This window comes from Dendrobates tinctorius, unplaced genomic scaffold (genome assembly GCF_039654945.1).
Source record: "Dendrobates tinctorius isolate UK_male_01 unplaced genomic scaffold, ASM3965494v1 ptg000384l, whole genome shotgun sequence".
Taxonomy (NCBI): Eukaryota; Metazoa; Chordata; class Amphibia; order Anura; family Dendrobatidae; genus Dendrobates; species Dendrobates tinctorius.
In genome coordinates, this window is record NW_027362050.1 from 3,167,984 (window position 1) to 3,186,998 (window position 19,015).

Genomic DNA, 19,015 nt, shown 5'->3' on the forward strand with positions numbered 1-19,015 from the left:
CAAAAAACTTTTTTTTTTTTTTTTGGGGGGGGGACTGGTTTGTGAAACTCCAGTTTTAATAAACCTGACCTATGTTTATACTAGAAAATTTTTATTTTAAAGCAATTTTAATGTTTTTTTTTTTTTTTTTTTAATTTTTGTCATTTCAGGATCACCTTTACTACTTTTTGCCAACCGTCGAGACGTGAGACTGGTTGACGCAGGGGGAGCAAAATTAGATTCGGTGGTGGTGGTGAGCGGTTTGGAGGACGCAGCTGCCGTAGATTTCTTTTACTCTCAAGGACTTATATACTGGACAGATGTCAGCGAGGAGTCGATAAAAGAAATCTCCTATAACCAGAGCGGGAGCTCGCAGCATGTCATCATCTCTGGCCTGGTATCTCCAGATGGTCTGGCTTGCGACTGGATTAGCAAGAAACTTTATTGGACGGACTCTGAAACAAACCGGATAGAGGTTGCTAACCTCAATGGCACTTACAGAAAAGTCATTTTTTGGCAAGATCTGGACCAACCCAGGGCAATAGCATTGGATCCGGCTCATGGGTAGGTTATGATCTCTTGTCGTTGCCTTTGTCTCCTTTATAGTCCGAGTTACCTTTTAGGAATGTAGAGAAATTTTTTTTTGTTTTCTGGGCTTGCCATGTGACAAGGGAATGGTACTAGTGAGTTCATAAAACTTCTTTGTAATAGGGGAAACATTCATCTTCCTCACTTCCCAGCATCTAGTAGTCCCCCTTCTCGCTGCTTTCAAATTTTAACTAAAAGAGAAGGAGGGAGATGGAGCTGCAGTATCTTCTATTTTGAGTAAATCTGTCTGTTACTTGAGATTGCTGTCGGCCATCCGTTGAGCAGACAGCCATCTTTCCTGACTCGTCCACATCCATGAGCGTTCTGCCGTGCATTCGTGTGTTTTCAACTGTTGCCAGGCGGCTCTTGCAGCAGCTTATCCCCCCCGATAACAAAAGGGTGGGCCTGATTCTTCACTTTCCCAATGTCATCTGTTGGGGAACGGTCAGGAACCCCTCCCCCATACTCGGCGGATGGCGGGTTCAGCTGACTTTTTTTTCTAATGTGTGTGCGGCGGAGGGTCTTAAGGCCACGTTTAGATGGGTGCATGAAAAATTGTGTTTTCCATTTTATATGTATAATTATAATATTTTGTGCACAAGACCGTACACATACGCATAAGGCCATGTTCACATTATCAGTATTTTAACTCGGTATTTGCAAGCCAAAACCAGAAGTGGGTGATAAATACCCATTTCTGGTTGTACTTAAAGTGGTATTCTTACCTCCAAGATCCAGGAAAGCCGTTTTTCTGGTTATTGGGATCAGGGACGAGCAAGTCCTGGAGGAACAAGTAGCAAATTCTCGACACTCCGAGTAATTCCTGAGATGTTTCTTGGGTAAGGCCGAGCCTCCTTCGCCCCCAGTACTCTTGACACGGTCGCTCTGAACAGATCCGTCTTGCTGAGATTGTTGACATTGCATTTTGGCTTGTGAGGAATGAACATATGCTGGCGAGTGGCGGCCTCTATTTTAAGCTCAACCACAGCAAGTGAGGTTTCTCAAACTACCGGGTCCCCGGCCGTACGCGCAGAAATGAGTATACCACGGTTGTGCCTCTCGTACGGCTCAGAGCAGTGTCATTCTTCATTCTTCTTCCTCCAGATTATCATTTTTAACGTGTTTCAGATCTCGGGGGATGGCACATACAAGCTAGATTTTAAAGGGAAAGTTCAAATTGCCAAATTTTGCTATTTAAAAGTGTTTTCCAGAACTTTTTTAAAACATTTATTCTTTTCTTCAACTGATACTTGATACTGAAAGCAGCCTAAAATGAGGATAGAGACTGATGCTGTAGCTCTGCTAGTCGTCTCGGTGCGAGCTGCTTCTCCGTAGCTCTTGGTATTTGTGAACTCCGGCTATCCCTGCCCCTTATGTTTAGTTGGCAGCTTTCTGCCTATGCACAGTGTAGGCAGTTGTCTAATACTGGTGTGGCTGGCGCCAGAGCTCATCAATTAGAGGACTAACAGAGCTGCAGCCAGCGGAGAAAACCACAGCACAAAGCCAATATATTACAGAGCCTTGGATTGAGGATCTTTGTCCTTATTTTTGCTGCTCTTAGGTAATAGGAAGGATAAATCTTTTGACAGACACTCAATATTACAAGTGACCCAAAAGGCGTTCTAATATTGATATTTTTTACTCAAATTTTTTATGAAATACTTCAATGCAATCCTGAACGGTTAAAAAGACTGTATATTACAGGTGTTTTCCTACTAATTAATATTAAAGAAGTTGTGGACTACTTGGACAACCTATTCTCATGCCCCATGCCTGGCCCCATTTAAAATAAAAAAGCCTATATGCGCCTCTGGGCCGGCGCTATTCCCACTGTGTCTGCACTCGCTCTCCCCGGGGCTCCCTTGCGGTGTAATGAAACGTGAACCCTTGCGCCCAATCAGCGCTGGTGTCACTGACCCCGCCTCCAGTCGAATTGACCATGAAAAGGAAGTCAGAGATCATCTGCAGCCCGGACTTTCTCTTTGTTAATTTTGTCCGAAGGCGAGGACTGTGACTCCAGCGCTGATCGGGCGCCGGGGTCACAACAAGCGCATGAGAGCCCAAGGACAGCAAGTGCTTTCACTGCGGGAACGGCGCCGGCACGGGAGGCGAGTATAGGTTTATTTTATCAGGGCCAAACATTTAGATCAAGAAGCGGTGGACAACCCCTTTTAAAGGTTCATCTTTGGAACACCAAACATACTAGTTATAGCGCCCCCTGGTTTCCCTCTAAGAATGACCACCTAAGGTGTGCCTGGTGTATGAGAGGATCTTGTCTTGTAAGCAGAGCCACTCTTCTCCATAGGTTGTCTCAGGTCAGTCAAGAGGGTCCTTTTATTGAGATAATGTGATATATATATATATATATATATATATATATATATATATATATATATATATATATATATATATATATAAACATTTTTTGTTTTTTACTTTATTTTTAATTCAGCACAACCACTTTTTTATACGATATAAAATAAAAAACTTAAATAAACCTTTTATTGTGGATGAGCAGAAAGGGCTTCTTTTATAGACTGTCTCTTTATAATGGAATTTGTCTGGCGTTCAGACATTATTAAATTCTGAAATTATAGCCATAAAATGTGGTCAGTGAGTAAGAGGTAAAATTGATCTAGTCTGACAACCGCAAATAAAAATTGTGCCCACGCTGTGTTCAAACCAAGAGGTTGTGTGGTCCGGCACCAGTTTGGTAGAAGGCTGCCTTCTTGACAAAAATGAGAATAATGAAATATATTGACCATTCTCACCATTTGGATGGTCCAATCAGTGCTGGTAATAAAGGGAATTTGTAGGGACATACCCATTTGTCAAGAGAAGTGCTTACACCCAGTTGTCATTTTTATTCATATAAGGAATAATGGGAACAACACAAGGCAAAGAAAAGGGAACGGCATCCCGATAGGGATGACTGTAATGGTACCTGCCCATTGTGCTGGCCTAGTGTAAGGCTAGGCTCACATTGGTGCAGTGCTCTGTGCCGAGAACTAGGTCAAGGTTTGTGTCGAAAAATAGTATTCTAATGAGAGGGCCAATGGAGTCGCAGAGACTGTCTGACCTCCGTTTGTGCATGTCTGAAAAAGACAGATACTGCCAAACAGTCAAGTCATAGTTAAAGGGGTTGTCCATTACTAGGACAACACCTTCTTAAACTAAATGTACGGTCACGATAAAATAAATAAAGCCTATACTGTCCTCCGGTGCGTGCAATCAGCTGATCCCCGGCTTCCTCTTCATGTTCAGTTTGTCTGAAGGCGGAGACAGTGACGCCGGCGCTGATTGGGTGCTGGGCAGCATGTGTCATTCCACTACATCACAGCATCGGGGAGAGCGAGTAGAGGTTTTTTTATTGTAACGAGGCATAACCTTTAGTTTTAAGAAAGGGTTGTCGACAAGTGATTTTGTTGATTATCGGCCTTGTAAACAGACATCCCGTCTTCCAACGAACGAGCTAAACACGCGATCATTGAGAGAGATGGATTTTAAGCCTACGTAAAACTCCTCATTCTCGGCAGCACATCGTTCTGTGCACAAGGAAGTGTGGCTGGCCGGTCTAAACGAGCTCTTAAAAGACCGCCAATTGGCTTTAATTGCCAGAGGAGTCTGGCAGCGGAACCCTTAGGGTGTGTTCACACATGGCTTTTTCCAGCTGTTTTTTCTGTGCCCAAAACCTTCCCTCTTGGCAGTAAAAGCACTGTGTTCAAAACTTATAAGATTTGTCTTTTACATGTGTTTTTCTGATACATTTTCCAAGCGGATTTCATGTTTTTGTTTGTGGTATATTAATATAAAAAAAAAAAATAATCTGTATGTATATATCACACACACAGAGTACGGAAAGTGTTCAGACCATTTAAAATTTTTTTCACTCTTTGTTTCATTGCAGCCATTTGGTAAATTCAAAAAAGTTCATTTTTTTCTCATTAATGTACACTCTGCACCCCATCTTGACTGGATAAAAAACAAATGTAGAAATTTTTGCACATTTATTAAAAAAGAAAAACTGAACTATCACATGGTCATAAGTATTCAGCCCCTTTGCTCAGTATTGAGTAGAAGCACATTTTGAGCTAGTACAGCCATGAGTTTTGGGAATGATGCAACAAGTTTTTCACACCTGGATTTGGGGATCCTCTGCCATTCTTCATTGCAGATCCTCTCCAGTTCCGTCAGGTTGGATGTTGAACGTTGCTGGACAGCCATTTTCAGGTCTCTCCAGAGATGCTCAATTGGTTTTATGTCAGGGCTCTGGCTGGGCCTGTCAAGAACGGTCGCAGAGTTGTTCTGAAGCCACTCCTTTTGTTATTTTAGCTGTGTGCTTAGGGTCATTGTCTTGTTGGAAGGTGAACCTTCGGCCAAGTCTGAGGTCCAGAACACTCTGGAAGAGATTTTCATCCAGGATACATTCAGGTTTCCTTCAATTGCAACCAGTCGTCCTGTCCCTGCAGCTGAAAAACTCCCCAATAGCATGATGCTGTCACCACCATGTTTCACTGTTGGGATTGTATTGGGCAGGTGATGAGCAGTGCCTGGTTTTCTCCACTCATACAGCTTAGAATTATCACCAAAAAGTTCTATCTTTGTCTCATCAGACCAGAAAACATACAATAGCTGCAAGAGACAAAATGAGCAAAACCCTGCTGTAACTAAATAAGTAAAGCGCAAAAGTGTATTTAAATATCAGAGTTCTTAATACCGTTTTTAATCAAAAATGGCATAAAAGCCATCCCACCGTCAACAAGATGACTCATTTTGTCTCTTGTAGGTTTTGTATGTTTCTCATAGTCTGGGAGTCCTTCATGTGTTTTTTAGCAAACGTTATGCGTGCTTTCATATGTCTTGCACTGAGGAGAGGCTTCCGTCTTGCCACTCTGCCATAAAGGCCCGACTGGTGGAGGGCTGCAGTGATAGTTGATTTGTAGAATTTTCTCCCATCTCCCTACTGCATCTGTGGAGCTCATCCACAGTGATCTTGAGGGTTGTTCTTTACCTCTCTCACCAAGGTTCTTCTCCCTCAATTGCTCAGTTTGGCTGGACGGCCGCGCCTAAGAAGACTTCTGGTAGTCCCAAACTTTCTCCATTTAAGTATTATGAAGGCCACTGTGCTCTTGGGAACCTTGTGTACTGCAGAAATTCTTTTGTAACCATGGTCAGATCTGTGCCTTGCCACAATTCTGTCTCTGAGCTCCTTGGCCAGTTCCTTTGACCTCATGATTCTCATTTGGACTGACATGCACTGTGAGCTGTGAGGTCTTATATAGACAGGTGTGCGCCTTTACAAATCAAGTCCTATCAGTTTAATTAAACACAGCTGGACTTCAATTAAGGAGTAGAAGCATCTCAAGGAGGATCGCAGGGAAATGGACACCATGTGACTTAAAGGGAACCTGACAGCAGTTTTGGCCGATATAAGATACGGCCACCGCCTTTCAGGGCTTATCTACAGCATTCAATTATGCTGTAGATAAGCCCCCTATCCGACCTGCAAGATAGGAAAAATAAGTTTTATTATTAAGTACTGCATTGCGCAGGCGCCGGGAAAAGTCAGAGAGGCCCAGCGCCTGTGCAATGCAGTACTGTGCTCTGCCCTCAACAGGGCAGAGAAGTATACCTGTGCAGGAGCGTGATGTCGTGGAGCCTTGAAACAAGCAGGAGGACGGCGTTGCACCATCCGTCGTTGTATGAGCCAAAGTGGACTTCATGGGAGATGCCAAGGAGGACACCATTGTTCAAAAAAAATAATCAAAAAAGCTAGACTGGAATTTGCCAAACTACATGTTGACAAGCCACAAAGCTTCTGAGAGAATGTCCTATGGAGAGATCAAAAATTGAACTTTTTGCCAAGATACATCAGCTCCATGTTCACACATGGAAAAATGAAGCATATCAAGAAACAAACCACTGTCCTACTGTGAAACATGGAGGAGGCTCTGTTATGTTCGGGGACTGCTTTGCTGCATCTAGCACAGGGTGTCTAAAATCTGTGCAGGGTACAATGAAATCTCAAGAATATCAAGGGATTCTAGAGAGAAATGTGCTGCCTAGTGTCAGAAAGCTTGGTCTCAGTCGCAGGTCATGGGTCTTGCAGCAGGAAAATGACCCAAAACACACAGCTAAAAACACCCAAGAACGGCTAAGAGGAAAAAAATGTACTATTCTGAAGTGGCCTTCAATGAGCCCAGACCTAAATCCTATTGAACATCTTTGTAAAGAGCTGAAACATGCCGTCTGGAAAAGGCAACCTTCAAACATGAGACAACTGGAGCAGTTTGCTCTTGAGGAGTGGGCCACAATACCTGTCGAGAGGTGCAGAAGTCTCATTGACAGTTACAGGAATCGTTTGATTGCAGTGATTGCCTCAAAAGGTTGTGCAACAAAATATTAAGTTAAGGAACCATCATTTCTGTCCAGGCCTATCTCATGAGTTTTATTTTTTTTTTAAATTCTGTGGAAGCATGGCTGAGAAGCAATGTCTGACTCTCATTTGTTCATTTTCATAGATTTTTGATTTATTTTTCCTTTTTTCATATTCAAGTGATTTCTGTCACCATTGTGAATTTTTCTGTCATTAAATGAGGGGTACCAACAATTTTGACCACGTGTATGTGTGTAATATATATATTATCCCTTAATCTGCTTTATTTTTTCCCCCGAATTTTTGCCACTTAAAAAGTGACAGTCAGATGGAGTTGTGTGATTGGCTACCGTAGCCGCCGGTACTATAGCCGGATAGTTAGTAGTAAAGTTTGCGACGTTAGAAGCATTATGGTTATCTGAGGGTGATGTCTTATTTCTTTAATTTTAGGTCTAGAACTAGTCTATTATTATTATTATTTATTGTTATAGCGCCATTTATTCCATGGCGCTTTACATGTGAGGAGGGGTATACATAAAAACAAGTACAATAATCTTAAACAATACAAGTCATAACTGGTACAGGAGGAGAGAGGACCCTGCCCGCGAGGGCTCACAATCTTCAAGGGATGGGTGATAATACAGTAGGCGAGGGTAGAGCTGGTCGTGCAGCGGTTTGGTCGATCGGTGGTTACTGCAGGTTATAGGCTTGTCGGAAGAGGTGGGTCTTCAGGCTCTTTTTGAAGGTTTCGATGGTAGGTGAGAGTCTGATATGTTGTGGTAGAGAGTTCCAGAGTAGGGGTGATGCGCGAGAGAAATCTTGTATGCGATTGTGGGAAGAGGAGATAAGAGGGGAGTAGAGAAGGAGATCTTGTGAGATCGGAGGTTGCGTGCAGGAAAGTACCGGGAGACGAGGTCACAGATGTATGGAGGAGACAAGTTGTGGATGGCTTTGTATGTCATGGTTAGGGTTTTGTAATGGAGTCTCTGGGCAATTGGGAGCCAGTGAAGGGATTGACAGAGGGGAGAAGCTGGGGAATAGCGGGGGGACAGGTGGATTAGTCGGGCAGCAGAGTTTAGAATAGATTGGAGGGGTGCGAGAGTGTTTGAGGGGAGGCCACAGAGCATGAGGTTGCAGTAGTCAAGGCGAGAGATGATGAGGGCATGGACTAGGGTTTTTGCAGATTCTTGGGTGAGGAATGAACGGATGCGTGAAATATTTTTGAGTTGAAGTCGGCATGAAGTGGAAAGGGTTTGGATATGTGGTTTGAAGGAGAGATCAGCGTCAAGGATTACTCCGAGGCAGCGAGCTTGTGGGACTGGGGAGAGTGGGCAGTCATTTACTGTAATTGATAGGTTCGTAGGGGGGGTCACGTGAGATGGGGGAAAGATGATGAATTCTGTTTTGTCCATGTTGAGTTTCAGATATCTAGTGGAGAAGAAGGATGAAATAGTGGACAGACATTGAGGGATTCTGGTTAGTAGGGAGGTGATATCTGGTCCAGAGATGTAGATCTGTGTGTCATCAGCATAAAGATGATACTGAAAGCCATGAGATTCTATGAGCTGTCCCAGGCCAAAGGTGTAAATAGAGAACAGCAGGGGCCCAAGGACTGAACCTTGTGGGACTCCGACAGAGACTCCGACAGGGGCGAGGTGAGGAGGTGGTGTGTGAGTGGGAGACGCTGAATGTCCGGTCTGTTAGGTATGATGAGATCCAGGAGAGGGCCAAGTCTGTGATGCCGAGGGATGAGAGGGTCTGTAATAATAGGGAATGGTCCACTGTGTCAAAGGCAGCCGACAGGTCCAGGAGGAGGAGGACAGAGTAGTGTCGCTTGCTCTTGGCAGTTAAGAGGTCATTGGTGACCTTAGTAAGGGCAGTTTCAGTGGAGTGGTGTGACCGGAAGCCAGATTGTAAGCGGTCGAAGAGGGAGCAAGAAGAGAGATGGGAGGACAGTTCAAGGTAGACGTGTTGTTCCAGTAGCTTGGAGGCGTATGGGAGAAGTGATATAGGGCGATAGCTAGATACAGAGGATGGGTCAAGAGAGGGCTTTTTGAGGATAGGTGTGATGGAGGCATGTTTAAAGCTTGAGGGGAAAACACCAGTTGTTAGTGATAGGTTGAAAAGATGGGTTAGGGTTGGGATGAAGACTGTGGTGAGGTTTGGGATGAAGTGGGATGGAATCGGGTCGAGTGCACAGGTGGTGAGATGTGATCTTGAGAGTAGAGTGGAGAGTCGATCTTCTGTAATGGTGGAGAAGTTGGTTTTGAAGGTGGAGGGCTGGGAAGTCGGGAGGAAGGGCTCTGGGGGTTGTTGACCAAAACTGTCCCTGATGTTATCAATTTTCTGCTTGAAAAATGAGGCAAAGTCTTCAGCTGAGATGAGTGGGGAGGGAGGAGGTGCTGGGGGGCGGAGGAGAGAATTGAAGGTGTTGAATAACTGTTTAGGGTTGTGAGACAGGGAGGATATGAGAGATGAGAAGTAGGTTTGTTTAGCTGTGGCGAGTGTGGTCTTGAAAGTAGTGAGGGACTGTTTGAATGCGATGAAGTGCTCGTTGGAGTGGGATCTTTTCCATCTGCGCTCAGCAGCCCTGGAAGCTCGCCTCAGCTCTTTGGTCAGGCTGGTGTGCCAGGGCTGTCTGTTGATTTTGCGAGTTTTGGTATGTGTAAGTGGGGCAGCGGATTCCAAAGCTACAGCTATTGTGGTGTTATATAGAGCGGCAGCGTCATCCGCATTGTGTAAGGAACTTATATCTGTAAGAGGGAGGAGGGATTCAGAGAATGAGTGTAGGTCAAGGTGTTTAAGATTCCTGCGAGGGTGTTTAAGTTTGTGGGGTGGGGATTGTAGACATGGAGTGAAGAGGGAAGAGAATGTGAGCAGGTTGTGGTCAGAGAGAGGAAGAGGTGAGTTAGAGAGGTTAGATAGGGAGCAGAGGCGGGTGAAGATGAGGTCCAGTGTGTGGCCATCTTTGTGGGTGGCTGTAGAAGACCATTGAGTGAGGCCGGAGGAGGAAGTCTATTGTATTTTTGTGATAGTTTGTCTTGATTTATTGTATCATTACCCATTTATTTTATGTCTTTATTATAGATGGGTTTTATCTGATAACTCGTATTTGGATTGCCGACAGATTACTCTTACTTTTAGCAGCTCCATTTTGTGATTAATAGCCCTGCCTCATACATTTTATTTTGTAACTTATCTGTAATAATAAATCAAAATGATTGAACGTCGGTGGCGGCTGCATTATTTATGAAATCTGGTTCCGTAGAAAAGAGGAGGTTGTTTTGTCACATAGTAAATGGCTCACTAATATGACTGACTGATATGACCAGTAACTCCATTTGTACTTCTTTGGTTCTGCGTCCAGTCTTCCTTGGCAGCCAGTCTTCATTTCTGCGTCTGAAGTCCTCGTCCCCACATCCTGGGCGTCTCTAGCTCTTGCTAGGACCCATGACTGCATGATGTGCACTCTGACATCTTGGGGGGGTCTAGTAAGGATGAGTGGTGCCCAGGATACCATACACAAAACTGAAGACAGATTGGCCTGGTCCGGTTTTCCATGGCAAAGCGGCACAAACTTAATGGGTCATCTTTCCTGCATAGTTCTTTATGAAAGTTTAATCTCTGCCCAGCTAACCTGATTGACGACTCCTCAGTGACCCTCCTCCTTGCTACCGCTGAGATCTTGCACTGCTCAGTACAAGCTGCAGCTGTCAACAGCTGTGAAATTTTCAAGATTTAAAGGGGTTGTCCAGGCTTGGGCCCTAATTAAGTTTGCAGACATTTGATGTGACTGCAAACGTGTGAATCTGTGTGGATTCTCCTGCGCCGGGATCAGTATGATCTCAAATATGTGATTTGCATACATGTGGTCCCATACCGACTAAACGTGTGTGACTTCGCTCCATACAAGTGAGGCTGGACACGTCTAGTTGGAATGTGGCTGGAAGTATGCAAATTGCAAACAAAGTGATGGGTAAAGCTCGTCTTATCCCCTCTGTGCACAGATCAGATCTAGATTACATGTAAAGATTATCCCTAAATGCTGTTAAAGGGCTATTTCCATCTTCATAGATGATTAGTGTCAGATAGTGTTTGTAAAATCAAGCACTTTTGCAGTTTACTTCTTATTAAAATTTTCAGCCATATTAGTGTTGTTTTTTTTTTTTTAGCAGCTCCTTTTTGTTTACAACTCGTTGCCTAGGACAATGACCACCACAGTCGTCTCTCTTGTAGGCACTGCACTGACGAGGACCAGGGTTAAGAGATATCGGCACACTCCAGTGATCCTGGCCAGCTTCCAGACTGTGCTTACAAGCTCAAGAGGAAAAGGCTTGTAAGCACTGCAGATGTTCTGTCTATCAGTGGTGGTCGGTCTCCAAGGAAACAAGCTGTAAACAACAGAATGGTTAAAAATTTTAAGAAGCAGCAAGTTGCAAAATTTCTTGTCTTTACAAGCTCTATCCGACAATACTCCATTTAAGAAGATGCAAATTAACCATTTAGGCTGTCCCTCATTTAAGTACAGAAAATAAAAATATTTACAGTTGGAGGTTAAAAGCAGCTTTATGTATGACTAATAATAATAAAAAATACTGATACATTCCATTTTTATGCCAACTTGTCAAATTGAGCACGCTGACCTTTCTGGGGGCACGAAGGTTGGAGCTGATTCAGATCTAGTTTTATAGGATTCCATATAACTTGAGTTTATTGCCTCGAATCTCTACTAAATCTGCGTTTGAGTTCAACAGTCAGTCTTCCTCCATGATTGACCGCATTCCTTGTTGAAGCGTCTCTTCTGTTACACAAATTACTTAACACCTGTTGCAAATTAGATTAATTGGCAAAATTTACAAACTTTCTGCTTTGTGTTTTGGTTTATTGCAATGTAAATATCTCCACACAACTAACATGACAAGTGCTTTCCCGAAATTCTCTCAGAAGTGCCACCTTTACTGCAGTCTCAGAATTATTCAAGCCATGCCTGACCAGTGTTTTTAGTACTTGATAGAGGTCCTCTGGCTGTTATGACCTGCTGTAAACGCTTAATAGCTAGACATCAGCTTCTGGCAATCTTATCTCATTCTTCAACAAGAATGGCGTCTCTTTCCCTACTATTCTTGGGTTTGTGTGCTGCTACCCACCCAAATTTGTTTTTTTTGGGGATCAGGTCAGGCGTTGGTGGCAGCCACTCCAGAATCTTTAAAGGCTTCTTCTGAAGCCAAGCTTGCGATCATTCTCCTGCTGAGCGTCAATCTTCAGCTTCATCACAGAAGACAAGACGTCCTCTCCTAGCTTTTCTTGTTAATTGATTTAATCCATCTTGTCCTCCTCACACTGCAGGTTTCCAGTGCTAGAGGAAGCAAAGCAGCCCCAGTTTGCCACTGATCCTCTATTGTGTTGTTCTGTAGGAGGCATCACCGAGACTCCTGTTGTGCTGTACTGTAGGAGACCTCATTGAGACGCCCATCGTGCTGTACTGTAGGAGACGAGACGCTCATCCTGCTGTACTGTAGGAGGCATCAGACGCCCATCGTGCTGAACTGTAGGAGGCATCACAAAGACGCCCATCGTGCTGTATCGTATGAGACATCACCAAGACCCTCGTCGTGCTGTACAGTAGGAAGCATCACAGAGACCCCCATTGTGCTGTACTGCAGGAGGCATCAATCCACCGTCGTGCTTTAGTGTAGGAGACCTCACCTAGCCACCGTCGCGCTATAGTGTGGGAGGCATCACCAAGCCACCGTCTCGCTGTACTGTAGGAGGCATCATCGAGCCTCTGTCACGCTGTACTGTAGGTTTCCAGTGCCAGAGGAAGAAAAGCACGCCATGTTATCACTGAGCCCCCGTCGTGAGCTGTACTGTAGGTTCACCAAACCTCCGTCATGTTTCGCTATATGCATCACCGAGCCCCCGTCGTGCTGTACTATGCAGGGTAAATTTTTTTTTTTTTTTAGGGTATGCTTCATCCCTCAACCTTTTACACTTCTGTTTCATCATTGCACAGACCAGAGTCTTAAAGCTTCTTATATTTATTTTTATGGTTTTGAACATATTTGAGCCAATTTCCTTGTGCTTTTGAGTCTGTAAAGGTGATGTCTTGGAGTTTGGGAATGGAAACTTTCAACCTTTGATAAGCGTCTTAATGTGCAAACTGAAACATCAGTGCTGCTGCCACCAAATCTTGCTACGGGTGTTTTGCAGTCTTGAGGATTTTTGACCACTGGCCTCTTCGGTGGTGGTAGCCGGTAATGGCTTCCTCTGTCCACCACTTTCATGTAGCTAATGTGCCTAGAACTTTGATCTTGTGAACAACTCTTCCAACTGTATCTATGGGAACATTCAATCAGTGCCTTTGCATCCTTTCCTTGTTTATGCAGCACAATGGGGTCTTCCCAACTTTTCGGACCACTCTCTTGCCATATTTCTATTTGGTTTGTTGAAAATGGCAGAAATGTTATACATTTTGATAAAAACCCAATTTGTAATGCCGGTTGAATAATTTTGATTGCCAATCACAAAATGCTTTGTTATAATGATGTATTCCTAAACTACCTCCAGCATGGCACATAAGGCTGTGTTCACACTGACCTACCAGAATACATGTAAGGGATTCACTACACATGGGATAGTTTTCTAACCCATCTAACTTTATTTTTCCTGTTATATATGGATTTGCCAATGAAGTCAATTTATTTGACGTGTCTGTTAAGAAAACTCAACTGAGCCAATACCACCAGTATGAACAAAGAAATTAAGGAATGCCAATTCATAGGTGGCATCTGGGACTCCTTGAAAGGGTGCCATTGTCCAGTTATACACCTTTTTTTTTTTTTTCCAGTGCCTGTAGCAAGTCTTCTAACAATGCATTGGCAGTGATTAATTTTCATTAAACGACATCAGTCACATTGGCAGGAACTGGTGGGAGTGATTTTACCGCCAAGTGCCAAGCTTTCACTTTTATCTTCTCACCCAACGTACTGTCCCAAGTCATAAAGTTGAAGTTCCTGTGGTATTTCTGAATACAATTGATTGTGTGTGTGGATGAGCTCATAGGTGTGCAGTACTCCTCCTTTCCCACATAATATTTCTCCTGGGCATTGAGTCTCTGCTTATGTGGCCTTGGATGTCTTCTCGGTAAATGCCTTCCGCATACCTCCTCTCCTTCCTTTTTCGCATTCCCAACTTACATCTTTGTAGCTGCAACAAAACCGACTTGTTACCTCTCTCTCTGCGTTTTGCTTTGACCGGTCCTGTGTTGCACAACTTATTCCAGTTAAGCAAATATTTCCTCTGTTCATTTGGTTCTTCTATAACTTCTGTTTGGTCAAGGTTGAGGAGGCTCTGATAAACTTGTTGACTACAGCAAGTGCAAACCTAATTTCCAGACCAGAAGTACTCGCAGACCTGTGTCTGTGCTGAGTACAAGACGAGAAGTAGCATGAAAAAGGCTAAAATACAACTTTATGTATCATTAATGCCAATTTGATCTCCTGCTGTGCACTGATGAGGGGCTAACACCCCAAAACACGTGTTTGAAAATGGATTGACTGGTTTGGCTTCTTATCACTAGTCGTGTGGTAAGGTCCACTAAAGGGTTGATCTTGACTTTTAGGATTGCCATATACAATAGGTGACATTAGAGTTTAAGTCCTCTTCCTCTCTGAGGAGGCTGCATTTATAGAAGAAAAAGGTAGGATACATCTGTGTAACCTGGACAATCTAACTTAAAAAAAATAAAATACATTGTGCATACTAGTAAGAAATGCCGTGGCTCATAGATGAGGTTTAATTTTTTTTATTGAGAAGTCAGCATGTGCAATTAAAAACGATGGCCAACGTTAACATTCCGATCTATCTCAGACGTTGGTCTCAGTCTTGAATAAAACAATAATATGCAATCAATACATCTAATATATAAAAAAACATACATTACATGTAAAAATAAATACAAAAATAAGCATACAATTGATAGCCCTGTTACAGGGGAAGCACATCAAAGTTTGTGATGGACTGAAATCTTAATGTTGGTCTTTTTTAATGTTTCCACATTCTGACTTCTTATTCAAACTTAAATCTTTGCCACGTATCTGAGTTAGTGGTGTGGCGTTTTGTATTATTGTTTGGGAGGACGTCTCCTGCTATGGAGCGCCATGGTGTCCAAGCTAAAGCTGGCCACGCACATTAGGAGACTCTTGGCCGTACAATTTTTTGAACGATGGTTCAGTGGTCAGCCGACTCCCACACACATGCCAAGCCTGCCTTTTGTTCTCTGAGAAAGCTGCTGACTGACTTGTTGGCTGGTGGCTTATCTACGGCAATCAGAAATTGGACATGCCCGATCGACCTTTTCCTCGACCATCAGTTGACCGGCGTCACGCCATACTGTTGGCTAAACCCTTGGGTTCAACCGGCATTAGACTAATGTGTGTGGAGACTTTAAGAGTGCTTACCAGATTTGAGTAATGATATTGTGTATGTCCTCAAAACCGTTGACTCTCCAAAGCTTAGGCTCCCATACGACCTCTAAAGGTGTTCTGTGGTATTTGTATGGTTGTTGTTCATTCTCCACTTTCATGAACTTTTACCTTAAGGTGTTATATCTGGTATGCAAGACTGTTTGATTTTTCTGTAACTTATTCCATTGCAGTTGATCACTTTCCATTTTTTATTTATTCCCCCCTCGCAGATACATGTATTGGACTGACTGGGGAGAAACCCCCAGAATTGAACGGGCTGGAATGGATGGAAGCACGCGGAAAATCATAGTGGACTCTGATATTTATTGGCCCAATGGGCTAACAATCGACCTGGATGAACAGAAACTTTATTGGGCAGATGCCAAACTGAGTTTTATTCATAGAGCCAATTTGGATGGTTCATTCAGGTAAAAAAAAATTTTGTTTGAGTTTTCTCATGGCTTCCTCTACAGTTGTGTTTCCTCTTAGCCTCAAGTTTGGGGAGGGAGCGGGGCAGTCTTCAGTGATTAGGTCAAATGGCTGACCAAGCATCTCTTTATTCTTCTTGTGCAAGGAATAGTGGAGTTGGGCTTCTCAAATGTCTTCTATTTTTGTCTCACCAGACAATCATTAGTGATTATATGGTCTCACCATCTAACAAATGCTATCATGCAGAGCCAAACAAATGCCAGATACAATATACATCCCGATCGGCCCCAAATTAATACCAAATTGCAATGCATACTTCCATTCCATAAGGGTCAAAGCAAATATTATACTGTGCCCCTTCTTGTACCTCCTGCACTTTCAGCCGCATTGTCCCACTTTCCTTCCCTTCACCAGTGGCTGCAACACAGTCCCCCAAATTACCTCCTCTTTTTGCAGTACCACCCATTCTCCGAATAGCAGCAGCTTCTTTCCCCTATAAACTGCAATTTTAGCATTCTACACACCTCTTGCCCTGTTGCAGTAGAAATTTTCTACTAAACCACCTTTCCCCACCGGCAGGAACATTTTGTCCTCCCAGACTTTCAGCAGCATCCTGACTCCACAAGAGGGTGGAGCCTGATGGAGAAGTGACCAAAAGTATCATCAGAGCACTCAACTTCTTTTTTTTTTTTTTCTTTCTTGCCACCTCTGCTGTTTATTGCCAGCAGACTCCAGTCTGAAGAACCTGTGACCATGATATCCCTGAAGGCCCTAATTCTTGGGAGCACCACTAGTGGAGCCGGTGCAGTTTTTGCTCTTTATGCTGAAGCTCGGCAATGGTGTGGGCTCAGCATCTAACTGGTTAACAAGTCATGTCTCACTTTGGGAAGCTTTGTACTAAATTCAGCTTTTAAGAAGTCCCATTGTAGTTCTGGCACCCAATTTACTGTATATTCACTTTCTAGAGAACGTACTGACCAGTAACCGGATATAAAGCTGCCCGAACTGTCTTGACTTCAACGAGACCCCAGAAATTCTTGAGAAAAGTGACAAGTTCTCTTTAACTGCAGAGAAAGGGTGTGGTGTCTTGGTGGGGGAATGTCACTGCCTCACCAAATCCAACTCTGACCCTTTCCCAGCATTTCTCCGCCACTGTTTAGACTGCTCTCGTGTGGAATTTCACAGGAATTTTCAGCATTAATTTCTGGAAAACGTACTGACAGCAGAACAAACACTGTTCAGAATAAAGGCTCAATTTAAAAAGAAAAGAGAACATGAAGAAATGATGAAAATAGAGGGTTGTATTAACAAATCCATTAATTTTTAATATTCATGGACCTAATGAGGCAAACTCATGGACAACAGCTGCAAAAAAGCCCTGACCTACTCCTGAAAGAGGAAACCCAACAAAAAAAAAAACCAAAATGAGCAGATACCCTGTAGTAAGTAATTGGTAGTAGTGCATGTAAACAACATAGGGCACTGAGCACTATTTTGATCACAAAGACATAAAATATATATATATATATATATATATATATATATATATATATATATATATATATATATATATATATAAATTATATAGATATATTGCTTTCTTTTAATTAACGTAATTGTTGTATTTTTTTTTTTTTAATTTAATTGCTATTGGAAATCATTCTAGACAATACTTGTCTTCTACTGGCCAGATGCTGTTAACTCTACTGCCCATGTCTGTGGACAGCTGCATTCTCTCCTGGCCCTCTCCACTTGGCTGAATGGGTTCTCACTAGTTCTCTACCTCCGAAATTTACTAGAATGTTGAAATCCACACTTTAATAGGGGATCTGTGGTCATTCTTGTAAGGGAGGAAAAAAAAAGTATTTGGAGTACAGATGATGGCAGTGAAAGGGTGAGCATGTGTCTTATTGGCTCTTTCTGGGAATAGAAGGAGGAGTTGACTGATCACTGCCATCATATGTACTCCCAATGAGTATGTTTTGACATCAAGGCAGCTAAAGGCAGGCCAAGAGACTTTTGAAAAGCCGGGGTTTGGAATCCACTTGTAGATAGATTTAGGAATGAAATCAGATCCCCTAATAGAGTAATTTGCAAAGTTTCATAACTTTCCAAGTTACACAGAAATATTAAGAAGAAAAAAAATGAAAACGTTTGTTAGTCTTTTTTCAAGTGTGTCCAGTTAAACTTTCCAAGTGATATACCAAAAAAAATCTCGATGGTACATGTATTAGCACATGCATGATTTTGGCCCGATACAATTTGTAGATTTATGGTACATAGTGGACACTTTATTGTGGAGCTCAGTGGATCGTTTGAGCAGCTTTGCATAGTTGTATCATTTACCTGAGCTTTTTTTTTTTGGAAACCAGACCGCACCCTGTGATCCATTATTCAATGTTGTGTCTTGTAACCGGTTTGTTCTTTCATATACCGTCTTCATGTACCACCAACAGGCAGAAGGTTGTAGAAGGAGGACTCACACATCCATTTGCCTTAACGCTGACAGGAGATACGTTGTATTGGACGGACTGGCAGACTCGTTCCATCCATGCCTGCAACAAGCGTATCGGAGAAAAAAGACGAGAGATCCTTAAGTCACTTTATTCTCCGATGGACATACAAGTTTTTAGCCAGGAACGACAGCCACATTGTGAGTTTTGTCCCTACAATTAATTGATCACCTTGTCTGATTTTAATGTGTAAAGCCATAAAATGCACCATGGGGTGAAACCAGACCCGAAGCTCTCAAATCCTTGGAGGTAGCGTATTACTCAACTTCTTTAGGTAGTGATAAATTAAGATAGACTTTATGGGACTTTAAGGTTGCTGCTGTCCTCTTCTCAAAATTTGGTAAATCCATACGCTATCAGGTCTCCAACACTTGAAGAACGTTTTTTGACTTTGTTATCAGATATCCTGTAGCTGGTCAAGTAGCTCATGAAAGGATGATGCCGAAGGAACGTTACTGCTTGTTTCGGCGCTCAATCTGCCAGCCAAACCAGTTTGGCTTTAAAAATTTTGTGTAAACCTTACTTCAGATTACTGTTTTGGACCATTGATTGATGCCGCATCTCCGACACAAGCAGCCTGTCCCAGTCCTTGCTCCTCCACAGGTGGCACACCTTCTAGTAGACACGTCTAACCTCTTCCTGAAGTATGTGTCAATAACCATAGA

At 43.0% G+C, this 19,015-nt stretch overlaps 1 protein-coding gene across 1 annotated transcript in view; it reads left to right on the forward strand.

Moving 5' to 3' along the window:
* Positions 1-19,015, forward strand: part of LRP5 (LDL receptor related protein 5) — a 149,096-nt gene that overhangs the window by 47,496 nt on the left and 82,585 nt on the right. Inside the window, exons 2-4 of the mRNA XM_073563223.1 lie at positions 150-543; positions 15,639-15,836; positions 18,294-18,490. Coding sequence (XP_073419324.1) covers positions 150-543; positions 15,639-15,836; positions 18,294-18,490 — 789 coding nt within the window. The remainder of the gene's footprint in view (positions 1-149; positions 544-15,638; positions 15,837-18,293; positions 18,491-19,015) is intronic.